The 26126-nt window shown below is 56.7% G+C and overlaps 1 protein-coding gene across 1 annotated transcript; it reads left to right on the top strand.

The window, feature by feature from the left end:
* Positions 1-2599: 2599 nt before the first annotated feature.
* On the top strand, positions 2600-23460 carry EPHB3 (EPH receptor B3). The gene is given in 18 exon segments (XM_055570316.1): positions 2600-2711; positions 12300-12364; positions 13470-14142; positions 16674-16829; positions 17607-17948; positions 18113-18237; positions 18397-18556; positions 18638-18746; positions 19116-19168; positions 20519-20641; positions 20755-21002; positions 21468-21683; positions 21795-21944; positions 22036-22229; positions 22320-22475; positions 22580-22682; positions 22859-22922; positions 22925-23460. Coding segments are annotated over 18 exon segments (3156 nt in total). The 3' UTR covers positions 23032-23460.
* The last annotated feature ends 2666 nt before the right edge of the window (positions 23461-26126 follow it).

Below are 26126 nucleotides of genomic sequence, written 5' to 3'. Positions count from 1 at the left end.
GTCAAAGGATTAAGTGTGACCATCTTGCTTCTGAGGCAGCTCAGAATCTGATCTCTTACTCTCTGTCCTGAGAAATCTCATGGTATCTGGGGGAGGTTCAGAGGGACAGATGTTTCTTCAGTAAGGACAGTGAGAGGCTGCATGGTGATAGTGACTCTTGGACTTTAGAGTGCATCAGAATCACCTGGAATGCTTATTTGAAATGCAGACTGTTGGCCTCCATACCCCCAGAAATTCTGAGTCCCAACATCCAAGGTGGATGGGTGGCTCAGAATTCTGAGTTTTTAGCAGGCACCTAAGTGATCCTAAGGTGTCTGATGAAGTAGAATGAGTGAGTCTGAAAGCTATATAATCCTTAAAAAAAAAAAAAAAAAAAGAGCTATACACTCTGATTCAAATCCCACCCTGCTACTTATGAGCACTGTGACTTGGGGCAAGTCACTAAGCCTTTCTAGATGTCAGTTTTGTTTGTAAAATGGGGCTATAATAACATCTGCTGCTGCTAAGTCACTTCAGTAGTGTCTGACTCTGTGCAACCCCATAGACGGCAGCCCACCAGACTCCCCTGTCCCTGGGATTCTCCAGGCAAGAACACTGGAGTGGGTTGCCATTTCCTCCTCCAATGCATGAAAGTGAAAAGGGAAAGTGAAGTCGCTCAGTCATGTCTGACCCTCAGCGACCCCATGGACTGCAGCCTTCCAGGCTCCTCTGTCCATGGGATTTTCCAGGCAAGAGTACTGGAGTGGGGTGCCATTGCCTTCTCCGATAACAACATTTACATCTTAATAAACTTGACTGATTTTTTTCAGAGTGTTTTTTGCACTTTACAAACGTTTGTTGAACAAATGGGGTAGGAGTCTATTTGCCCAATTCAGAAACTTGGGGATTCTTGTTAATGTCTCTATCTACCCCAAGCTTCTCAACCACCCAATCACAATTCCCCTGAGCTCTGTGTCCTAAAATATCTTAGACCTACCTACTTCTCTCCATCCCCACAGCCACCACTCTGGTCCAAGCCACCATCTTCCTCTGCCTGACCACTGCACAGCTTCCTCACTGACCTCCCTGATTCCAACCCTTGCCTCTTCTCATTCAGTCCTTCCCAGAGAAGCCATGTTAATCTGATAAAGTAATGCCCCTGCTTCAGACCCTAGCTCTTAGGAAGGCCTTCTGAGTCCAAAAAAAAAAAAAAAAAAAAAAAAATTCCTCTGCTTCCACCTACTCCCAAGCTTCCTTTTGGCTCCCCTCAGCCTCCAACTCTGCATTTAAGATACTCTGAACTTCTTTCCATTTCCTCCAATGAATATCAGTTTCTCTTGCCCCTGGGACTTCATACAAAGCGTGTTTGCTTTGCTTGAAACTGCCCGCCTCGGTCCCCAAACACATATTCTTCGCCTACTATTCATCTTTCATATTTCCACTTGAATGTCATTTCCTCAGGGCCAGACGTAGCCGTGCCTCTCACATGTGCTCCAGCAACTCTGTCCTTCCTCCATAATAATAACTGTTACACTCTGCGGTGATGACTTCATGCCTGCCTCCACCGCTATGTTAGCTCCCAGAGAACACAAACCTCTGTCTTATCCATTGCTGTATCGCCAGAAAACTCTAGTCAGTCTTTGGCTCAAAGAATGATGAAATACACGAATGAATGAATGAATAAACAAGTGAGAAGGTCCTGGTCACAGGATGTGTCGCGGAGGACGCCCACCTGGTAGTGCGTAAGCCGCGATTAGCTTGGGTCCGGACGTGCCTGTAAAGACAGCCACATGGGGGCGGCCTCAGGCACGCACAGACCACACGGGGGCGCCCCCGGCTCGTTTTACGTGAATGGCACTTCGGACTCAGGTTCGGTTACTGATCACCACTGGGGACAGGAGGCGGGCTTCTCCCTCTGATGGACAATATCGCTCCGCCCAATCTAATTCATCTTTTCCTTGGCCCTGCCCACCCCAGGCCTCGGAGAACCTGAGGGTGGGCGTGATGGAACCGCTGCCAACTAAACTCCGGCGTAGTGCTGTTGAGGCCGAACCAGCGCGCCTGGCGGTCTGTGAGTGGGCGGCGGGTGGCTAGGGGCGGGGCCTCCGCGATGACAGGCAGGCGGACAGCCCCGCCCCTCTCGTCCAGAGCGGCCGCGCCAGCGCTGGGGACAGCAGAAGTGAGTACGTGAGCGGCGCAGCAAGAACCCAGCTCGGACCCCGGACGGCGCGCGCACCCGGAGTCTCAGATCCGAGTCGGGCCCGCAGGAGACCGCTGGATTACTGTGCACACCGAACTACCACCACTCGCTCCCTCCCGCCCCGACCCGCCTCCCCGAGTTCTCTGGCTCCGAGCTTTCCAAGCGCCCGGGATCCTCCTGGACCGGTCCGTCCAGATTCCCCCAGGACCGACCTGCCTGCTTACCCCAGGATCGCCCGGCTCAGGGCACCGCCTGGGTCCCGGAGCCGCCTGCCTGGATTGCACCCTCTCCTTGCCTGGATCTCCTGGGACCGTGCGCGAGCCTTCTCGCGCCCGCCGAGCGGATCCTCCTGCGGGTGCCCGCAGCCCCGCCGGCGCGGCCCGGCGCGGCCCGGCTCGGCTCCCGGAGCCAGCCCCGGCCATGGCCCGAGCCCGCCCGCCGCCGCCGCCGCTGCCGCCGGGGCTCCTGCCGCTGCTCTCTCCGTTGCTGCTGCTGCCCCTGCTGCTGCCCGCCGGCTGCCGGGCGCTGGAAGGTAAGCGGCGTCGGGGGAGTACGTCCAAGGGTTAAGGTGTCCGGGGTCGCCCGAGCAGGGGCCAGGGGTGGGTCCGCGGTGTCGGTCCGATGCGGTCCAGGCTTACTTCGGAGGAGGCTCGGCCACCCGCACCCTCTCCAGAGGCTGGAGCTGGGGTGGCAGGGACGCCTTGGGCGCCACCTCGTAGGTTCCAGCTGCCGGCTGTCTGCCGGTTGTGGGACCGCAGGCAGCTCGACCTGGGTGAGCGTCCCTGAAAAGTCATGGCCCGGCGGTGAGCTTCTGTAGGAGTGCCAGGCACTCAGGACAGAGGAGCGGGGCCCTCCGCACCTCCTGGTTGCAGGGAAGTGTGCGCGACCCCCACCAGGCAAGGCCGGGGCTCTGAGGCTGCTGCTGGGCTCCCCAGGTTGAGGGGCCGCGTCGGCGAGGAACCTCTTGGAGTTAACCGTGAGAGTGTGAGTGCGTGCACTCCGCTTTGTCAGGGGATGGCTGCGGGGATGGTGAGGCGGGAGCCTGTTATTGTTGACGGTTTACCGAGCGCCAACTACCCACAAGGTGCTGTGTGCACCGCCGTTGCACACTGCTCTGGCGCTCCCCCTCTGCCTTCTTGCAGGACACCCACCCCCAGTGCTGAGGTCTCCACCGAACTCCAGAGGTTGTGGGGTTTGACTCAGGTAGCGCTAGAGCTGATGCCTTACCCATTACCCAGTGGAAAAGGCCAGGCTTCTCCGTGGGTTGTGTGAAACCTGCAGAGAGGGCTGCTGGGGGGGAAGGGTTGCTGCAACTTCCACAGGACTGTGCCTGGATGAACAGCCTAAGTGGTTTTGGCCCCCGTGGGAGAGCTCACATACATCCACTTGACACAAGCCTGCGGGGACAGAGGCACTGACACTGGGCAAACAATAGACAGACAGACAGATACACATACATACACACACGGTTTTCTAAAATTTTTGGAGCCATTAAATGAGGGAATAAAACCCTTCCTGAATGTGGAGGGAAGGACACCACAGACTGGGGGAAACTGAGATGACAGGCAGTACTTCTATTCGGTATCTTTAACCGATCTAGTCACTTTCTTAGTTTAAGAACAAAAACATGAATTCTGTGTGACTTGGTTTGTTCGCATGTTCACAGTCGGTAAACTTGAAGGTTGGAAGGAAAAAAAACAGAGTTACGAGAGTAATGCATCTTCTGGTGCTTTTTCATTTTCTCCAGGAGGAAAAAAAAAAAAACATTCTTCTGAATCCCCATCGTCTTTTATCTCTGAGCCCATTGGTGCTGACAGACTGATTCACACGGGTGGACACATGCAAATCCAGACAGACACACCGAGGTCGCACCCACACTTGGCGCACACTCACCCACATGTGTGTGATAGGATCACAGGCGTGAGAAACCAGTGTGGAGCTTTGTTGTTGATCGCCTCAAGGGTGTGAGCCTGCTGGAGTTCTCAGGTCTGTGTCTTAGCCTAGGAGAGGCGACACCGGCACACGCGCTTACGGGGCTGTGTGTGCCAGGCCCCAGAGCCCTTGTTGTGGGCTGCGGTGGGTGCTGATGCTGAGAGTGGGGCGAAGCGGGGTGGTTTGGGTCAGGTGAGCAAGGGCTACCTGCAAAGGTTCACCCTCTTCCTTCCTTCTTCCCTCCCTGTGTCCCTTCTTCCTCTTTCCCTTCCTTGATTTCTCCTGTTCACTCCTCACAATCTGCTGGTCCCTTTAGACCCTAGCTGGCAGGCCCTAGCTGGGAGCTGGCATCCGGGTTTCCAGGCCCAGGACGTGAGGGGCAGACTAGGAGGCAGAAGCCTGGTGAGCTGCAGCAGCCCAGGAAAGAGAGGGCAGTGGGGCTGTGGCCCCTCCTCTGCCCCTTCCTCCCTCAGCTGTGAAGTGGGGTCTGGGGCTCTTCCCTGACTGCGTGGGTGGTAGCTGGGAGGCCAGGCCAGTGTGGGGCGCTCCTAAGAAGGTGACAGTGCCTCCCGAGTGTGGCTTTCATGAATTCCTTCACGTTTGCCATATATCAGAATTTAGGGTTTTCAGTTAGTGTGAGAATGAAAGAAAGAAGAGAGATGATGCCACAGGCGCTGACCCCAGCCCAGTGGTCCCCCTACCCACCCTCCTGCCCCCGTTACTGTGACATGGGATAGTAGTGGAACCCACCTCCTAGGGGGTGTTATGAAGATTGAATCCTTCATGTGTGTCAAGTGCTTAGCACATAGCTATTGTTATTCAAGGATTAACTGTTGTTATTATTATTACCCTAGGGTCTGCTCCTTGGGGAGCTCCAGAAAGTGAAACTGGTGTGTACACTTGCTCTGCAGGAGGGAGCTTAGAGGAAGCAATGATGGGGCACGGAGAAGTTGGTCTGGGGAAGTTGCTATCCCCCTCCTCCCCCAACCTCCATTTCTCTCCAGCTTTGGGAGGGAAAGGATGGGGTAGGGAGAGACTTGACCTTGACTCCTGCCTGTACCCCATCCTTATTCAGGAACTTGAATGGGGGATGGGTAGATTTGGGGGTCCTGGGCTAGGCCAGAGGGCAGGGCTAGGTGGGACACCCAGCACCAAAGAGCTCTTCAGCATCCCCAAGCTTTATGGGTGGAGGATCTCACCCCTTTACTCCAGCCTTCCCTTTGATTTTGCTAGTATTTGGTTTGCCCTTGGCCTCTGGGGTCGTTATATTTAGGCCAGGTTCTTGAGCTGTGGGTGCTGTCCCTCATGGTCTCATTGGTTAGATGCCAACTAGCACCTAGTTGCTCTTCCATCTACACACTTGGGGTTCACAAAGGTTCTGCCTCCAAATATTTCAGTTTTCCATGAAGATAGAGCCAGGGTTCTTGCTTGTCCTCCTTGGTTAAAGAAACACCTTTCCTTGCCCTCTGATTGATTCTCCCGCCCCCAACACGCACACAAATTGCCCTCGAATTTACCCTCAGTCATGGGGAAACAGGGCCACCTGGTTGCTCACTCTTCTTTTGTATCATGCTCCCCAGTCCCCCAAGCCAAGATCATTCTCCCCTTGGGGATCATGAGCGGAGTCCAGTAGGTGAGCGGACTAGGAACGGGGCGTGGGATGGATGTCCAGACCACAGGGTCCTTCTACCTCAGATAGGATGGGGAGGTCCCTGCTAGGAAGAGACGCTTTGGAGAAAAGAGAAACAGTTACCAGATATAAGAGGTGGGGCTGGTCGGCCTTCTCCCAGGCAAGCTCTGTTGCTGCAGTGGCAGGCTCCCTGGGGAGAGAGGCGTGTGTGAGTCCATCTCTTTCTCAGCGGCAGTGACCACTGAGGAGGTGGCAGCTGAAAAGTGACAGTGGGCTGGGGTTTCTGTGGCTTTCCCATGTGTTTGAGTGGCCTCTGGTGCCCCCCACCCGTCTGTCTTGAGCTGGCACCTCAGAGCTGCGACGAGAGACAGTGGCAGGTACTCGAGGGAACCAGCTTGCCCATCACCGTCTTCCCATTAACCAGAACTGCCACCGCCGCCACCACTGTGGCCTCAGCGGCAGCGAGCTAGCCAAAAGCTGCCATGGGCAAGGCCTCTGCCACCCAGCCTTCCACTAATTAAACAGCATGAAGAGGCTGAATCACCAGGCCTGCATAGTTTGAAAATTGTAGCCCTGCCTGTTGTGCTGAGTCAAACTGGTTTGTCGGGATTGGGCAGCTGGGGGTGGTGGGGAGGGAGACTGGGTACAGCTGGGCACCTGATGGAGTGGGAGAGGCCCCCTGCCCCGAGGGCTGGCCCTGGCACCCGGTCTCCTGTTGCCTCTCTGCCCTTAGACTCCTGGTCAGACCGGCTGTGGCCAGGATCCCAGGGAAGCCTTTAAAGGCGAGCTGTGCATCAGCCTTCTGGCTGGCTGGCAGGGCCTCAACTGGGGTGGGGGCCATTAGTCCTCTTAGTGTCCGTCGCTTTAGTCGTGTCCGACTCTTTGCAACCCCATGGGCTGTATAGCCCACCAGGCTCCTCAGTCCAGGGGATCGTCCCAACCCAAGGATCGAACCCGGGTCTCTTGCATTGCAGGGTGGGGGCCATGGATGAGCACTGAGGCATTTGGGCTCCTGCCCCTTGCTTCCTCCGCCCTTCTCCTCCCTCTCAGGTTTATTTAATTATAAATCCCCGTGATCTGAGGGGAAGAATGAAAAACAAAATGTGTTCCCTGTTCTGAGATGCTCCCCTCCCCTCTGACCCAGACCTGAGGGCCTTGGGGCCGTGGCAGGGGGAGGGAGAGGAGGTCCTCCAGGTCCTGTGGCAGGGTCTGCTTAGATCCCTTCCTCCTTGGGCTGACCACCCTGGGTGTGCAGGTTGGTACATGCATGTGCACACGCTGAGACACAGGGGAGGGGCGGGAGGGGGGAAGACAGGACAGATCACTCAGGTGGATTGGCTGAGGTAGGGATCCCAGGTGGAAGAGGGGGACCGACTCTGGAGGAGACTTCCCCCTGTCTTTGCAGGCAGGGTCCCAGGGTGTGCCTCCTTGCTCAGACCCTGTGTCTCTGTCCTCCTGCCCCTGCACACTCTGTTGGCCCAGTCCAGGAGTGTGACCTTTCCTGTCGCCTCACAGTCTGTGGTCTGGAGTTTGGGCTGGTTGTTTCTTGCTCCTGTTCTCTAGATTGTTTCTTATTCTCTGGGTCTCACTGGCACACCTGCTCACAGGGTGGGGTGCTTTGTGTGACTTGGGGCTTGGGGATGCTGTGGGATTTAGTAGCTCCATAAAGTCATGTGCCCCTGGCCCTTCACTAGGGCAGGTGCCAGGCTCCCCCCCACACACACACCAGTATGGCCCAATGAGACCCTCAGACACATGCTGGTTGCCGATGATGTTTTCCTCCTGGGCCCCCAACTTACGCGTGGACGTGTTGCCCGAAGCTCCTGAGGCTACCTGCCTTCATCCTAGCACCCCCACCCTACCACAGCCCCAGAGCTGGGGATGGTACCATTGTGCTAGCAGGGAAGTGGCCTGCTGCTTGGGGAAGGGCTATACCTGGGGAGGCTGCACCCTGCCACACCCAGAAGCATCTTCATGCCCCTGCCCCAACCCCAGCCTCGTGACCTGTGACAGCTCCTGCCTGGGCCAGGGCCACAGGAAGCCAGTCTGGGGCTTGTTCCTTCCCTGTGACTCTGGTCAAGGCTGCCCCAGTCTCTCTGCTTTCTCAGCAGAAGAGTGCCCTCTCCCAACTCTTCTCCATTTTGCTTGAAAACTCATCTCAGAAAGAACAGGCTTGCAGAATGTGTGTGTGTGGCATGTGCATCGAGAATGCAACTCTGAGGCTTTACGCCACCTCTAGATATTGATACGTATACTATGTCTGCACGCTCCTGTGGAATGTTTCAGTGCAAGTGGGCATCTGCGCGTGTGCAGCTGATGCTAGTTGTGTGTGACTGTGTAAGAGCATGTCATGGCATCTGTACAGGCAAACTGGTGTTTGTGTTTGCACTTGACTACACTTAAGACTGTGACGTGTGGTTGGCAATAGCGTGCGGCTGGGTGTGTAGGGAGAACGCACTGTTGGCTGCACACGCCCTCGCGGATGCATATGTCTCAGGAAATCCGCACATATGAAGGCTGAGAGACTGAGTCTTTGCCTAAGGCATGCCGAATCTGTGTGTAGGAAAGATTCATTGTATATGGATGTCTCAGGAAGACTGATCTGTTTGGACCAGATGCATCCGTGTGTCTGTGAAAGGCAGACTGTGTGTGAAAGCGTGTGTGTCTGCGGGTGGCTGTGGCTTTGTGTGTTTTTGTCCACCATATGTGGGACTGGTCGCTCTTTAGCCCCAGTGGTGGGAAGGAGCCCAGCCACTGAGAACTTGGTGAAGTGTGTGCCTCTGTGTGCACAAGCGAGAGCCACACAGCTGCTGCCACGTGGCCATTCCCGTTGGCCCCGTGAAACCTGAAAGGGGTGCTGCTTTCCTTCTGAGCATTGAAGCCCCAGTCCCAGAGAGTTCCAGAAAGGACTGGTGGCCACTTCCTCTGCTTTCTTGCGGGGGCGGGGGTGGTGGTGGGGTTCCCTGCCCAACAGAGCCTGTATCTGCAAGTGTCCACCGCCCTCTGGTTTCCCTCCAGCAGCCATGGTGGGACAGAAGGGGGTGGGCATGAGGTGGGCAGCTGGGGAGTTTGGAGACCGCGCCTTCATTCCTCTTTTGTCCTTATCCCCTGTACCTATATCCTTTACTCCAGCAAGTGTGTACTAACACACACACACACCCTACACATAGGAAAGGTGGGCTCTGGAGAGGTGAGTCTCTCCCCTTCAACACCACAGACAGATAGATTCACCGCCCCCCCAACCCCCGCCCCACCTTCTTCCTGAGGCTGGGACACGGGCACCTCAGGGTCTCCCTCCTGCAGAAGGGAGTAAGCCCTTCCCCTCCCCCAGAGAGCAAGCCCCTCCCCACCAGGGTGACCGAGCCCTTCCTCAGGCACACATGACTCGAAATCTAAGTCCTCTCCTCATTAATGGGAAAAATGTGCCGAGATTGAGCGATGGCCAAGGCTGAGCGATGGCCAAGGGCCGATCCCCCCGCCCCCTCCCTCTCTCGCTCCCCAGAAATTAAACAGAAATGAAGAGCCTCCCCTCACCAACCTCCCCCCGCCCCCCTCCCCAGCGCCCCCTCCCTCCCGCCTCTCAGAGCCAGCGCAGGGCTTGTTTTAAACTGTGGAGGAATCTGGCTTGGAGGGGGGAGGGGGCTGAATATTTGGGTTTAAACAGTTCCAGATGGGTTTGGCACAGGCTGAGCAGAAGGAAGTGAGGGAGAGGGAGGAGGGAGGCAGCTCGAGGGAGCGGTGGGAGCCCTGGCCGGCTCGGTGGCGGGCGGCGGGCAGCGGGCAGCGGGCAGACCAGCGGGCGGACTGGCTGGGGGGAGGGGGTGCACTTGGCTCGCGGCTCGCAGGGGCTCCCAGGGACCGCAGCACTCTGGGCTGCTGGCTGTGGAAGAGGCTACTTGGCAACTCCCTCTCCGTGTCTGTCTCCTTGGGCCTCCTTGTCTCTCCATCTCGCTGTCTTTTGTAGTCCACCGCCGGCCATCCCGGCTGTCTGGGCTGTCTGGTCCTAGCCCGACGCCCAGCACATCCCTCCAGCTTGGGTGCCGCCCACCATCCACCCGCTCCAACCCCTCTCTGCCTGTCTCTGGGCCCCTGCTTCAGCCCACCCCCTCTTCTCTCCCCGACCCCTCCACCCCCGCGCTGAACGTGGTGTCTGTCTGTCTGTCTGCCAGAGGGGCCTGTCAGGCCACCGACGACGAAGCTGGGATGGCTCACCCCTCAGCCCGGCCTCCAGGGGCCAGCTGCTGCTGCAGGAAGGAGGAGGGAGCCACGCTTCCCAAGTGAATGGCTGCTGCTGGCGGGCCCCCTTGCCTCACGTGAGGGCCTGGGCCCACAGCTGCCTCTTCCACCATCCCCAGCTCAGAGCCAGACTGCAGGAAACTAGCGAAGACCATAAGCCGGGAGTCTGTAGGGTTTGGGTCTTTCCCTTCTCCAAGTACCTCCAGCCTGCCCCCACTGTTGATGTTGAGGCCCCCAGGACTTCTGGGGCAATCCTGCCCCATTCCAGCTTGGAGTTGAGGGGAGAACCACTGGCTGTCTTCCAGACTATGAGAAAAGACTCAGGACCTCTTTCCCACTCCTAGGTGTAATGTTGGGGTTACACTGCTGAGAAAAGAGTTATTAAGCCAGAACCCAGATCCAGTTCCTAGGGGAGCAAGTTTATGTCAGAAGCATTAATAGACCCATCCTATGGCCAAGCACGGAGAAGGCAATGGCACCCCACTCCAGTACTCTTGCCTGGAAAATCCCATGGATGGAGGAGCCTGGTGGGCTGCAGTCCATGGGGTCGCTAAGAGTCGGACACGACTGAGCAACTTCACTTTCACTTCTCACTTTCATGCATTGGAGAAGGAAATGGCAACCCACTCCAGTGTTCTTGCCTGGAGAATCCCAGGGACGGGGGAGCCTGGTGGGCTACCGTCTATGGAGTCGGACACGACTGAAGCGACTTAGCAGCAGCAGCAGCATGGCCAAGCAAAAGGAAACAGACAAAAACCCCGAAGCTTAGAATGGGATTGGTGCTGCAACAAAGCCCCTGACCCTGGATACACAGAGGAAGGCATCTAACACTGACTTGGGGGTTCAGGGTAGGCTTCTTGGAGGAGGTGACAGCCTGGTTGAGACAAAGTATACACAGGAGCTTTCCAGGCTTTCTGTTTTCCCTTTACAGAAGGGCGTATTGCAGTCATAGTACCCTGGTTAAGAGATTGGTTGTGGAGTCAGACTTGAATTTGAGACACGTTTCGAAACTTTTCACCTCAATTTCTAGCAGTTTTACCTTCAGTTCAGTTCAGTCGCTCAGTTGTCTCCGACTCTTTGCGACCCCATGAATCGCAGCACGCCAGGCCTCCCTGTCCATCACCAACTCCCGGAATTTACTCAAACTCACGTCCATCAAGTCGGTGATGCCATCCAGCCATCTCATCCTCTGTCTTCCCCTTCTCCTCCTGCCCCCAATCCCTCCCAGCATCAGAGTCTTTTCCAGTGAGTCAACTCTTCACATGAGGTGGCCAAAATACTGGAGTTTCAGCTTTAGCATCATTCCTTCCAAAGAACACCCAGGGCTGATCTTTAGAATGGACTGGTTGGATCTCCTTGTAGTCCAAGGGACTCTCTAGAGTCTTCTCCAACACCACAGTTCAAAAGCATCAATTCTTCGGCGCTCAGCTTTCTTAGGTCCTATATATATTGTACTTGGGCTTCCCTGGTGGCTTAGACTGTATAGAATCTGCCTGCTATCGAACTCTAGGAGACCTGAGTTCGATCCCTGGGTTGAGAAGAACACCTGGAAAAGGGAATAGCTACCCACTCCAGTATTCTTGCTTGGAGAATCCCATGGACAGAGGAGCTGGGTGGGCTACAGTCCGTGGGATGGCAGAGTCAGGCACAACTGAGCGACTAATACTTTTACTTTTTTCACATACTGTATCCAGGCATCAGTTTTCTCATCTGTAAAAGGGATACACCAACAGTACTTTTATCCAAGGAGTGCAGGAACAACTGAACTAGCTCTAGAGGAGCTGACTGGGCCTTGGTGGTCCTCACCCCCTTCTCAAAGAGCATTCCTGTCCTGTCCGCTAGAAGTGGTTGTGTAGGAGGCTGGGTGGGTGTGGGCTCTGGCCTGTGACTGTTCTCCCATTCCCCTGGGCGTGTGTGGGGCTGCGCCTTTGTGTTGGGAATGGAGTCAGGGGAGGCCTGGGCAACAGGGTCTGAAGCACACGGCCCTTTGTTCCAGGATAAAGGCCCTGCCAGCCCCTTTGTGTGGAGATTAGCAGAGCCTGTAGGTGTGTGAACCGGCCCTGGATCCTGCCTCATTAACCCAGACCTGGGGTCAGCAACTAACACCCACTCCCAGCTGGCCCGACAAGACATCTTTGAGGCTGTGACATCTCTGGGAGTGGCTGCAGGGTCTCCTCTGGGCCTGGGGAGCTGAGAGCTTTGGGAACCTGGGAGTACCTGGTGGGAACTGATGTCTGGCATCCTGGACTTTCCTGGGCAACCTCCTCTTTCTCCTTATCCTAAGCTTGGCCCCTGGCCTTTTTTTTCTTGTTGCTTCCACAGAGACCCTCATGGATACAAAATGGGTGACATCTGAGTTGGCATGGACCTCTCATCCAGAAAGTGGGGTAAGACCTTCTCTCCATTTCTCCTGAGTGCTGCTTGCCAGTTAGCCCCTTTGCCTCAGCAGGGCTGCCTCTGTGCCCTACTTGTCAGTTTCCCCACCTGTGGCATCCGCATTGTCTGCACCTGTCACCTTCCCCCTTACCTGCTGGTCCATCTCTGAAAATGCTTTCCTCTCTGACCCTTCAGCCTGCCTCTGTCCTTCCTCCCACATACACACCATCTTTGTCCCATTCTCCCTCTGCCCGCCCCTCAGCCTGTCTTCAACCTGCTCCCATCCCTTTCTACCTGGCAGCCCTTTGCATGTCTGTCATCTCCCTCCTTCCTGGGTCCTTGGGAAGAGCACTGGCTTGGGAACAAGGAAGCTTTGGTTCCAGATCTCTGACTTGCTGTGACTTTGAGCAAGACAGTTTTACCTTTCTGGGCCTCCGTTTCTTGAATGTTACATTCCTATAGCCCTTGACATCTCTAAAGTGTTCTAACTGACCTCCCTCGATGGCCTTCACAACTGTACTAAGTTCTGGAACACTTAGTCTGGGTTTGGGTGATGTTACAGACCCTCAAGTCACCAGACCTGATTCTGTGACCTTGGGCAAGTCCCTGCCTTTATGAGTCTTGGCTTCCTCTTCTCTGGAGTGGGAACAACAGATGTGTCTTCCAAGGAACTGTGAAGGTTAAATGTGATGGTAATAGTAGTAATCAGTGCTTATTGGACCTATTTAATTCCTCACAGCCTCATTTACTTTCAATCAGTCCCATTTTATAGACAATGAAACTGAGGCATAACGATAATAAGTAATATAGCTGATAATTACAAAGTACTTATCAGGTGCCCCATTCTAAGTGCTTTATTCAGTTAAAGTCATTTATTCTTTAAATATCTTTATTCTTACCATGTTCCAGATGGGGAAAGGGAGGCCAGGGAGGTTAAATGACTTACCTGTAGTCACACAGCAAACAGAGAACTGAGACTGGAGCCCACTAGTCTATATGCTCAGCCACGGCACCACGGAAGCATCTCTGTGAAGTAAATATAACAGGTCAGATCTGGGCTTGTGATCAACACCCGGCAAATGCTGGTCTCACTGTCCGTCTTTCTCACTTGCACAGTGGGAAGAGGTGAGCGGCTATGATGAAGCCATGAACCCCATCCGTACGTACCAGGTGTGTAATGTGCGGGAGTCCAGCCAGAACAACTGGCTTCGCACAGGGTTCATCTGGCGGCGAGATGTGCAGCGGGTCTACGTGGAGCTCAAGTTCACTGTGCGGGACTGCAATAGCATTCCCAACATCCCTGGCTCCTGCAAGGAGACCTTCAACCTCTTCTACTATGAGGCTGACAGTGACGTGGCCTCAGCCTCCTCCCCCTTCTGGATGGAGAACCCCTATGTGAAGGTGGACACCATCGCACCCGATGAGAGCTTCTCCCGGCTCGATGCTGGCCGTGTCAACACCAAGGTGCGCAGCTTTGGGCCGCTCTCCAAGGCTGGCTTCTACTTGGCCTTCCAGGACCAGGGCGCCTGCATGTCACTCATCTCCGTGCGCGCATTCTACAAGAAGTGTGCGTCCACCACCGCAGGCTTTGCACTCTTCCCTGAGACCCTAACTGGGGCTGAGCCCACCTCACTGGTCATCGCCCCCGGCACCTGCATCGCCAACGCCGTGGAGGTGTCTGTGCCCCTCAAGCTCTACTGCAACGGTGATGGGGAGTGGATGGTGCCTGTGGGCGCCTGTACCTGTGCCACCGGCCACGAGCCAGCCGCCAAGGAGTCCCAGTGCCGCCGTGAGTGAGGACTGGCCTAGGGGAGGGGATGGAGGACAGGCCTGGGCCACCACTGCCCACTGCCCCCTAACCACCACTTTCTTGCCTGCCAGATCTGGGGCAGAGGGAGGAAAGGGAAGAGGGGGATCAGGTGCCAAAAATGTTGGACAAGAAGGGAGATGAGAGAAAATGAGGAGAGACACCAGGATCGTAAGAGAAATAATGAAACTAAAGAGAGAGGAAGGAAACCATGGGGAATCCTTGACAAAGAGGCACCTGGAGAACATGCCCAGAGCCTCGTGAGGCCAGCAGAGATGCCCGCTTGTCCAGGCCCAAGTGTATGTGTCACCTGGAAATATTAGGTGGGCCTTGGAGCTCCAGGCACCTATGCTTGGCCCTTTAACCTGGGGATCTCGTCTGCATCTTAAGACCCTACATTTATAGTGCAGAGATCAGAGGCCCAGTCTCTGAACTCCTGAGTTCTGACTCTGCCACTTACCACCTGTGAGACCTTGGGCAAGTCACTGAACTCTGAACCCTGGTTTCCTTATTATGTGCAAAATGGGGGCATTAGTGGTGATTCCTTCATGGAGCTGTAATGGGGCTGAACTGAGTCAATGCATGGGTGCCCTTGGAACAGTGCCCAGCACATGGGGAAGCAGAGCACCATGTAAGTGTCTGCTGTGACTTGCAGGAGTCCTGGGATGAAGGGGACAGGGATTGTTTTGTCCTTGATTCATACACAAGAGCAGGTTTCCCAGGTGGCACAGTAGTAAAGTATCCACCTGCCAATGCAGAAGATGTGGGTTCAATCCCTGGGTTGGGAAGATCCCTTGGAAATGCCAACTCACTCCAGTATTCTTGCTGGGGAAATCCCATGGACAGAGGAGCCTGGAGGGCTACAGTCCACGGAGTCGCAAAGAGTCAGATACGACTGAGCAGCTGAGCACATGCAGACGCAGGCATACAAGGAGGGTAGGGGCCTGCCTCTGGTAGCTTGCCAAGACTCATAAGACCTCACAGAGTACTAGACTTTCCAGCTATAACCCCCATTCACGAGAGGTTCTCTCATCTGAGCCTCACACAGTCTTGTATGGTAGATTCCAGTTACCTCCTCTGTTTAGCCAATAAGGAGGCTCAGAGAGGTTCTGCTCTCCAGGTCTCATGGTGGGGAATGTGGGCACTGGGACCACAGCCTCATTCAGCTGCTGTTCCATGCGTGTCAAGGTGCTGAGGGCCTTGTCTGCCCTCCTGGGGCTTGCAGCCTGAAGCGCCAAAGGGTGGGAGCCAGCTCTTAGCACAGCCCCCGGTGTGGGGGGCTGGTGGCCCAACCTGGCTGTGAGACTTCATGTCTGTGCTGTCATGGGAAGGTGAACAGTGCCTTGCCCGGCGCCTCTCCACTTCACTATGGGAACCTGCCCCCAGACTTCCTCCTCCTAAGTGGAGAAAGGGGGTGGGGGTGATGAGCCTGACAGCCTGAAGAGGGGCTAACACTCTGCAGGTCCCTGGCAGGAAATGCATGCTGGTTCCCATGGCAACCAGGCTGGCCTGGCCCCTGCCCCCTCTCCCACTGGCTCAAAAGAGCTTGGATGGAATATCACCTTAGTCAGGGGAGATTAAACCCCAGAGAAGGCATAGCCCCAACTCCGGGCATCCCACACTCAGGATAACCTTCTAGAAAGCAATTGTGTATGGACAGGGTGACCATATGTGTTAGTGTGTCCAGGTCAGCCCTGGTTTACGCCCATCAAGCTATCGTGATTATTACTTGTGACCCCTTTCACTCTCAAAACAGTCCAGTTTGAGTAATAAATCATATGGCCATCATAGATATAGGGGATCTCCAGAAACCCAAGTCCAGATAGAGGTGCCAGGTGTTCAGGCACCGAGCTCTGGGCTCCCTCTTGGGATTGGGGTTCCCCTCGTGGACACTTTGAGGCCTCTGAACTCCAGGTGACCTCAGCCTTCCTGCCTGGTTTCTTTCTCTCCTTTTCTCACCCCTTCTCAGCCCTCACCCCTGCCCCAGGGCAGAAAGGAGCTGCTGCCCTGCTCCTGGTGGGCGGGGAGAGAGGTGGGCCGTGAAACTCAGAGTCCTCAGAGTCCCCACCGCTGGTTGTTCTGGAGTGTTCTTGAGGCTCTTCAGGAGTAATTGTCCTTGAGTTTCAGGGAGGGGTGGGGGCATCCCAGCAGAGTAGAGGGTGCTGCCAGCCTGCTAGTGGTCTCTTCCCATCCCCCTCCTCCTCCTCCCTCTCTCTTCCCTGTCTCGACAAGTCCAGGCTGTCCAGGTGATGGAGCTGACGTCTTCTTCTATGAGGCCCCAGGGGTGCGGGTGGGGGAGGGGTGGGGAGGAATCCGCTGACATGGGGTTTCCACGAGGCAGAAGGGCCTTTTGTAGCTGCAGTCAGAGTTAGGCAATACTAGCATGGCCTGCACAGTCTGGGAGGTGGAGGGGCCAAGACCTGTGCTGGGGAAGGGCCAGATTCCCATGGAGGTGTGGAGGGTTGTGTCTGCAGGGAAGGGAGCTGAGACTTCCATCCTCTTCTCCCCCACAGCCTGTCCCCCCGGGAGCTACAAGGCAAAGCAGGGAGAAGGGCCCTGCCTCCCCTGTCCACCCAATAGCCGCACCACTTCACCAGCTGCTGGCATCTGCACCTGCCATAACAACTTCTACCGCGCAGACTCCGACTCCGCAGACAGTGCCTGTACCAGTGAGTGGTGGCGCGTCTTCATGTTCTCTATTCCAGGCCTTCCCTCTGCAGGCCAGGCTGGGGATGCCTAAACAGTCTCTATGAATATCTCCACTTTGCAGATGGGGACACTGAGGCTCAGGGTGGGGGTTAGATGTTGTGCTCAACCACAGCGCAGGTAGGAAGTGACCAGCCCCTGAGCCAGAATCCAGGTGAACTGAAAGGCTTAGCCCTCCACCAATACTTAATAAGCATCTGCTAGCTCCTAGCTGGGTATCAGGAACTGTCTAGGACCCTCCAGTCTACTGCTGCTTCTTCTGTCTAGGACTGCTATTCTTTTGGTCCAGCTCTAACCAGAGAGGGGGCCTCACATCCCTGGGGCAGCCTGGTATTCTGCTTTTTCTCTACTTTGGCCTTTGGTGCCAGGCATTGCCAGGCGCCAGGAATGATGCAGTCAACTGTCCTAGGAACTTGCAACCTGGTGGGAGAAACAGATGTGGAAATAGATAACAACCGTATAATGTGCTAAATGCAAGGCTGGAGGGATGCCCAGAAATGGTTACGGGAGTACAGAGGATGGGAAGAGGAGGAATCAAGGAAGGTTTCCAAGAGGAGGTGACCTCTCAAGTTGAGCCTTAAAGGCCAAATAGGAGTGTAAAGAGGCATAGGAAGGGTATTCTGCATATGAAAGCAAAGACAAAAGCAGAGGTAGGAAGCAGCTTGGAGAACACAGGCGCTCTGGGCAGAGGGTGGTCCCCGGACCCCAGCTCACTGCTCTCCCCCTCATCTTCCCCACAGCGGTGCCATCTCCGCCCCGGGGTGTGATCTCTAATGTGAATGAGACCTCACTGATCCTTGAGTGGAGTGAGCCCCGGGACCTGGGTGGCCGGGACGACCTCCTCTACAATGTCATCTGCAAGAAGTGCCACGGGGGCCCCGGGACCATGACCTGCTCACGCTGTGATGACAACGTGGAGTTTGTGCCTCGGCAGCTGGGCCTGACCGAGCGCCGGGTGCACGTCAGCCACCTGCTGGCCCACACGCGCTACACCTTCGAGGTGCAGGCGGTCAATGGCGTCTCGGGCAAGAGCCCTCTGCCCCCCCGCTACGCGGCTGTGAATATCACCACCAACCAGGCTGGTGAGGAGGGCACATGGGAGGGTAGGGCCTGGTTCATCTTCCCCCACCCAGAGCGGAGTTGTCTGGGGCCTGCCCATGGACCACCGGGGGGCCCCTGGGACCTGGGTCCTTGGGGAGGATGCCAGAGCCCGAGAAGCCCGTGCTGAGCCCCACCCCTTCCCTAGCCCCCTCCGAAGTGCCGACACTACGCCTGCACAGCAGCTCCGGGAGCAGCCTGACCCTGTCCTGGGCACCCCCAGAGCGGCCCAATGGAGTCATCCTGGACTACGAGATGAAGTACTTTGAGAAGGTCAGAGCCTCACAGGGCAGGAAGAAGCCCTGGGGCAAGAAGATCACCCCAGATAGTGTTGGGGGCCCCTGGGAGGGAAGCTTTGGGTACTGAGGAGGGTGGGCAGGGGCCAAGGGACGTCAGGACCCACTGAGACTCAGTGTCCTCCTGGTGTTGCAGAGTGAGGGCATCGCCTCCACCGTGACCAGCCAGAAGAACTCCGTGCAGCTGGATGGGCTGCGGCCCGATGCCCGCTATGTGGTCCAGGTCCGAGCCCGCACGGTAGCTGGCTATGGGCAATACAGCCACCCAGCTGAGTTTGAGACCACAAGCGAGAGAGGTACATGTCCCCCCACACCTGTCCCCGCCCCGCCCACGCTTGCCACCCCTCCACTCACCTGTGCCTCCCCCTCGTCTCTAGGCTCCGGTGCCCAGCAGCTCCAGGAGCAACTCCCCCTCATCGTGGGCTCAGCCACGGCTGGGCTGGTCTTCGTGGTGGCTGTGGTGGTCATTGCTGTCGTCTGCCTCAGGTACTGATGGGCTCAGGGGCCCACTGGAGCATTCCTTTAGTGCCCTTGAGCCCTCTCAGCGTATAGGTGACCATCACCCACATCAGACCTGGAACCACAGCCTTCCTAGGCCCAGGGTGTCATTGCTGGAGAGGCCCTTTCCAATCCACACCCATGTCTTCATTCTATGCCCTCCCTGTCCCCAAATTCCCTCTGGGATCAAGACCACTGAGCCCCTTGCCACAGACCCAGAGGCAGCTGTAACCACTGACTATGAGACCAGGCACTGGGCCGTCCCCTGTGCACTCTGCCCCTCCTATGAGCCCAAGGGTTCACTGAACGGAGGGAGCTTGGACTTGTCTCAGGCCTCCCCTCTCCCCTTCCCCCTAGGAAGCAGCGGCACAGCTCTGATTCAGAGTATACGGAGAAGCTACAGCAATACAGTGAGTCTGTCTATTCATTTCCACCTCCCAAAGCTCCCTTGGTCCCTGCAGGGCTTGGGGATACCCTCTTCCCTGGCTGGGACTTCATTCCCTTAACTTCTCCCCTGGCTGCCCTGTCCTGCTTCCAATTAAGTGCCATTTCCTGAGCCCCTACTTCACTCTTGCTAGCCCCAGAGATGAGTGAGATGTGACCCCTGTCCTCAGGGGTAGTTAGTCTTGTGAGAAAGGCAACATACGTACACACAGGAAACAATGAGAAAACAATTCAGAGTTAAGTCGGGGGTTCCTGCTACAGAGGGCAGTGAGCATTCAGAAGAGAGGAAGGCTTCCTGGAGGAGGTAGCCTTGGGCTGAGCTGAGCCAGGTGAGATTTAGCGGGGTTTAGAGAGGTGGAAGGAAAAGGCAGTGGCACCCCACTCCAGTACTCTTGCCTGGAAAATCCCATGGATGGAGGACCCTGGTAGACTGCAGTTGATGGGGTCGCTAAGAGTCAGACACGACTGAGCGACTTCACTTTCACTTTTCACTTTCATGCATTGGAGAAGGAAATGGCAGCCCACTCCAGTGTTCTTGCCTGGAGAATCCCAGGGACGTGGGAGCCTGGTGGGCTGCCGTCTATGGGGTCGCACAGAGTCAGACACGACTGAAGTGACTTAGCAGCAGTAGCGGTAGCAGAGAGGTGGAAGGGGGAGCATTCTGGGCTAGAGGAACCTTTGGAAGGTAGTGGGTGGGGTGGAGAGAGTGCCCAACTGTGGGGGCAGTGAGAAGACTGGTTTGACAGCTGCTGGGAAGCCAGGCCGGGTAGTTGCGGCCAGTCCTTGGAGGGTCGTGAAAGGCAGGCAGAGGAGTTTGGACTTGACTGCACCATAGGTAATCTGAAAGGCTCTCAAGCTGGGGAGCAATACAATGAAAGCATTGTTGTAGGAAGACAGGTATGCAGGCTGGATAGGTGAGAAAAGTCCAGAGGCAGAGAGCCCAGCTGGGCGGCTGTTGCAGTAGTCTGGGTGTTGATGGCCTGGCAAGGTCAGGGGCTGAGGGAATGAGGGGAGGGATGGGTCTGAAACAGGCTTTGACGTGATGAGAGATGAGGGAGGAAGGAGAAGACTACTAGGTGTCTAGCCTTTATGGTTGCTAGTTCTCACCAAGGGGACAGTGGTAGGGTGGGAACGGGGGAGCTCTAGCTTCTTCAGAAAGGAATACAGAGCAGGCTTAGCAGGGAGGTTGGGAATGTGCTCCTATGGGGGTGGGGGATAGGGAGGAAGACTGGGGCAGGATCCGGGTGGCAGAGTTCCCTCACTGTCCTCAGCCCAAGGATCTGGCTCCCTCTCATGCCCACCTTTTCTTCCTCTAGTTGCTCCTGGAATGAAGGTTTATATTGACCCCTTTACCTATGAAGACCCTAATGAGGCTGTGCGGGAATTTGCTAAGGAGATTGATGTGTCCTGTGTCAAGATTGAGGAGGTGATTGGAGCTGGTGAGTCTGTTGGGGCACACAGTGGGGAGGAGAGGCTGAGGGTTACCCCTGGGGGAGGGTGGAGGCCAGTTAGGTACAGAAATAGCTTAGTACCTGTGCCCTGTGCTGTGCAGGGGAGTTTGGAGAAGTGTGCCGGGGTCGGCTGAAACAGCCCGGCCGCCGGGAGGTGTTTGTGGCCATCAAGACCCTGAAGGTGGGTTACACAGAGAGGCAGCGGCGGGACTTCCTCAGCGAGGCCTCCATCATGGGTCAGTTTGACCACCCCAACATAATCCGGCTGGAGGGCGTGGTCACCAAAAGTCGGCCAGTCATGATCCTCACGGAATTCATGGAGAACTGCGCCCTGGACTCCTTCCTTCGGGTAAGAACCCCCTTCCACTCCCTAAGACAGCTAGGTTAGGTAAACCACCTGCTCCCACAAGTTAGACCCTATACAAGCCCAAATATTTGCTGAGGTGGCACAGTGCAGGGAGAGAGCTGGACCTTCAGAGCCAGGAAGACCAGAGTTCTCACCCTGACTGCCCCCTGCTGCCTGTGTGACCTCAGGCTTTACTTAACCTCTCTGAGTCTCAGTTGCCTTGGTTGTAAAATAGAAGTGGAAGAGCTCTTTGGGTATTCACAGGGGTTCATCAGGTGATATATACAGATGCTGGCCACACAGGAGGGCAGCTCCTTACACTCAGTGCACGGTGGATATGGTCAGAGGGGGTAGACGAGGCGTGGTCTTGAAGGACCTGGGAAGGCGAGCAGGCAGGCAGGTCCTGGACAGAGCCAGGGCCGGGCTATAGGGGATGGGCTGCCTCCTGAGCCTCCTCACTGTCTCCAGCTCAACGATGGACAGTTCACGGTCATCCAGCTGGTGGGCATGTTGCGAGGCATTGCTGCCGGCATGAAGTACCTGTCTGAGATGAACTACGTGCATCGAGACCTGGCTGCCCGCAACATCCTTGTCAACAGCAACCTGGTCTGCAAAGTCTCAGACTTCGGCCTCTCCCGCTTCTTGGAGGATGACCCCTCTGATCCCACCTACACCAGCTCCCTGGTACAGGAAGCAGCTGGGAGGGAGACTGGGGGCGGGGCCAACCAGGCAGGGGCTCGGGGCTGGGGACCAGCCCCAAGACATAGGGTGAAGGGCGTGTGCCCCCCTCACCAGGGCGGGAAGATCCCCATCCGCTGGACTGCCCCAGAGGCCATAGCCTATCGGAAGTTCACCTCTGCTAGTGACGTCTGGAGCTATGGCATCGTCATGTGGGAGGTCATGAGCTACGGCGAGCGACCCTACTGGGACATGAGCAACCAGGATGTGAGTTGGACCTGCCAGAGTGCTCGGGTGGGTGGGAGCTGCTGGGGAGCCGAGTGGTGGCTCACTCCAGGGTTCCTGGCTCTTGGCTCAGGTCATCAATGCTGTGGAGCAGGATTACCGGCTGCCCCCACCCATGGACTGCCCCACAGCACTGCACCAGCTCATGCTGGACTGCTGGGTGCGGGACCGGAACCTCAGGCCCAAATTCTCCCAGATCGTCAACACCCTGGACAAGCTCATTCGTAATGCCGCCAGCCTTAAGGTCATCGCCAGTGCCCAGTCTGGGTCAGTACCTCAGCCTCTGCTCCAGAGCCAGCAGCCCTACCCTGCTTCCCCCGACATCAGGACTCATCAGTTCCCCTCTTCTTCCCACAGCATGTCACAACCCCTCCTGGACCGCACGGTCCCCGACTACACCACCTTCACGACAGTTGGTGACTGGCTAGACGCCATCAAGATGGGGCGGTACAAGGAGAGCTTTGTCAGCGCGGGGTTTGCATCCTTTGACCTGGTGGCCCAGATGACTGCAGAGTGAGTGTGCCTCACCTTTGGAGGGCTGGGGCTGGGGACTCTGAGCTGGGCCCGGGTGGTGGGCAGGAGGGGAGGCACTGACGCTGCCCTTGGCCCCTCTGCAGAGACCTGCTCCGGATTGGGGTCACCTTGGCGGGCCACCAGAAGAAGATCCTCAGCAGTATCCAGGACATGCGGCTGCAGATGAACCAGACGCTGCCTGTGCAGGTCTGACACCCGACTCCCACTGGGTGCGTGCTCCACCAAGGACTGTGCAGGAACTCCGACCAGCCGACTGGACTTTGGACTTTTGGATGCCCAGCCTTAGGCTGTGGCCCAGAAGATGGAAGACTGGGAAAGGCCCAAGCTGGGACTTCTCCCCCAGGCCTGTGCTCCCTCCCCAGGAAGTGTGCCCCAAACCTCTTCATATTGAAGATGGATTAGGAGAGGGGGTGACGACCCCTCCCCAGCCCCTCGGGGCCCAGGCCTTCCTGCTCGCCGGTGGGGGGATCCCCACCACCTCAGACTTGGCTGTTCATCAGTGCTGGAGGTCCTGGCATGGTCAGGTGGGGAATAAGCCTGGGTTCCAGGGCCCAGCCCTGGCAGGGGTCTGGCCCCCCAGGTAGGCAGAGAGCAGTCCCTCCCTCAGGAACTGGAGGAGGGAACCCTGGGAATGGGGAAACGTAAGCCCCCCGCCGGAAGCCAGCTGGCACCTCCAGTTTGCACAGGGACTTGTTCTGGGGGCTGAGGGCCCTGCCCCACCCCCGCCCTTGGTGCTGTCATAAAAGGGCAAGCAGGGGCCAGCTGAGGAGCAGCCCCTTGCCCCCCAGAGACTGACTCTCAGAGCCAGAGGTCGGATGTGTGTGTGTGTGTGTGTGAGTGTGTGTGAGCGTATGTGTGCATGCACTGGCCTGCACAGAGAGCATGGGTGAGTGTGTAAAGGCTTGGCCCTGTGCCCTGACGTGGGGCCAGTTGGGCCGTCAGCGGAATAAAGGCAATAAGATGATTCTCTTGCCCCTCCTCATTCCACCTCCCAAATTCATGGCCCCTCAGCCCTGGCCCTTCAGAATTCCCAGGAGTCATTGGGAGGCCAAATCCAGGCTTCCCCAGGCTCAACTTCCTTTTTGTGTTTCAGCCTTGTTGCACCTAACTTCTTGGAAGTGGGGTGATAACAGTATAGAGCAAACTCCCTCAGAGCTCCTTCCTTCTAAGGCCCAGCCATTCCTGTTCCAGGGGCTGTCTGGGCAGACACTTGCTTCTGGATGGTGTTTCATAGACTGAGTCCTTTCACACTCACTGTCTAGAAGGAGCTGAGGGTAGAGGGCGTTGATCAGCCCCCAGGGTCACAGGGCCCAGGACAAAGAGGATGGGACCCCACTGGTGTTCAGATGCAGAGGGCAGTCCTTTTCAGCAAGTGTCAGTGGAGAAGTAAGGCTACTCTTTACTGAACAATTCCCATATTGCTGGCACTGGGCTAAAATGCTCCATTTATACATGGGTCTTATTTAATCTCACAACAACTGAGCCAGGGAAGGAAGTATTTTTATCTCTTTTTTACAGAGGAGGAAGGGGAGAGGTTAAGTAACTTGCCCAAAGTCGCTGAGCCAGTAAGTGAGGCCTGAGGCTGGGATTCCCACCCTGAGACTGCCTGCACACTCGAAAGGTTCAGAGGATAAATAACCAGAACCAGGGAGAGGGTTAGGAAAACAGCTTCTGAAAATAAATGTCAAAGGAAAAAGGGGGTGGAGTGGGAATGGGGACTCAGAGGCCCCTTAGATGCAGAAACGTGTGTGTGTTGTGGCGGGGGAGGGGGGGGGTGCATATGCAGTGACTTTCCCAGTTTCAGAAGGAGGGAACCTTGGGCAGTAAACCTTTGTGGCGCATGGAACAGGTTTCCAAGGAACCTGTCGATCCCAAATTAGAGTCTGGCTGTACCCGGTAGGGAGTGTAGGCAAAGCCTTGTGGATCTCCTGGTTCACACGGAGCAGTCCCGCACTTCTTTCCAGGCAGGGCAGAGCTCCGTAGGGGAATTCTAAGTGTGGGCGGTAGCTAGGGTTTGGCGATGCTGAAGGGCTGGAGGCAACGGGAGGCTATTTCAGGTGCAGGGGGCCAGACCCCGGAAGGCAGACCAGGCCGGCGAGAGTAGAGTTGGTCCAAGGCGGAGGTTGAGGCATTCGACCCGCGAGCCCAAAGCCTGACAGGGAGAGGGGCAGGGGCCGCTCCGTCCCTCGCCGCGCGCTCCCGCGCTGGGGCTGCACCCGTAGCGCGGCTCCTTAGTATTCCCCCCACGGAGCCCAGCGGCGCTGCAGAGGCTGCCCGGGGGAAAAGCGCCCCGCGAGGCTCAGGCCCCGGGCGGTGGGGGCGGGGAGGTGGGACGGGAAGCATCGGGGATCCGGGACCCGTTGGGACAGAGCCCTCCTCTCTTCCCTAGCTGGGAACTCTGCCGAGGGCGGGGGCTAGAGGGGACGAGGTGGGGGACCCAGGCGCCGCCGCTGTCATCGGCGCGAGGTGAGGAGGGGAGGCGGTGTTGAGTGGCGTCCTGCGCATCCTGTCCTGCGCCGCATTCCCGGGCTGAGAGCTCAGATAAAGGGGAGGGGGTGTTCCAAGCTCCTGCTCAAGTGTCCCCTTCCTACTCTTGAGGCCCCGGGATGGGGGAAGGTCCATGGCCCGCGTCTCCTGGAGTGACCCCTTCACTTATTCCTTCACTCTAATAATTTTAGCGGGACTCTGGGATGGGGGCTCGGCCCGAAGAGGTAGGGCATCGCCGCAGTGGGTAGGCAGAGAGGGCGGGACCGTGGGCTTTGAACGCCGAGGGAGGGGTGGGGTCTGGGAGCCGCACAGTGAGGGGGCACTTGGTGGGTGCGCTCCAGGACGAAGATTTCAAGGGGGCATAAAGTACTCTGTTGAATGTGCCTTGTGCAGCACGGGACACATACCTCCCTTCACTTGTGTCCGGATTTGTTATTCCTCTGCAAGCACACCATGTCCCCAAGTCACGTCCTTACCCGTGTTCGTACGTCCCCTTACAATACTCTGCCTGGCCCCACCTCCCAGCCCACACACCCTAAGAGCTTCCCACGGTAGAGAAGAGGTGGGGGAAGGGATGCAAAGAAGGGAGAACAAAAGCCATCCCCTTCATTGAAGGCTCCTCCCCCCAGTGCATTCCTACCTGGGCCTCATAACCCTACTAACAACCTGTGTCTCACTGGGGTCTGAGAAGTGTTCTCAGTCCTTGAGCAGTGATGTAGAGGGATGGGGTGTGGTTAGGGCAAAGGAAGTATGAGGATACTCAGGAGGAGTCTGGCTTTCCTGGGGGCAGGGAAGGAATGAGATGTAGTGAGGTCTTGATCTGGTTAGAGTCTTCCTTAATTACACACTCCTGGGGGCAGAACATTTGATCTCCCAAGCTAGTGCTTGAAAAGGGAAGCCAGAGGGCTGGGGTGGGGGAGAGTGTTGAGCCTAGAGTTGGGGCTGCTTCCCCTCACCTCCCTCATCCCATCTGCCCCAGAGAGGCAGTTGCAGCCCCAAATGACCCATGTCATGCCCCTCTCTGTGCCTGAGTGCAGAGAGTAGGGACAGGTAAAGACAGTAAGCTACTCTAGGCTGTACTCAGCCCCCCACAGTATCCCCCTCCTCCACAGTGGCCCCAGGGAGAGGGTCCTGGACAAGGAA

This window comes from Bubalus kerabau, chromosome 2 (assembly GCF_029407905.1).
Source record: "Bubalus kerabau isolate K-KA32 ecotype Philippines breed swamp buffalo chromosome 2, PCC_UOA_SB_1v2, whole genome shotgun sequence".
Classification (NCBI taxonomy): Eukaryota; Metazoa; Chordata; class Mammalia; order Artiodactyla; family Bovidae; genus Bubalus; species Bubalus kerabau.
The sequence above is the reverse complement of the archived record's forward strand: the minus strand, read 5'-3'. Positions and strand labels throughout refer to the sequence as shown.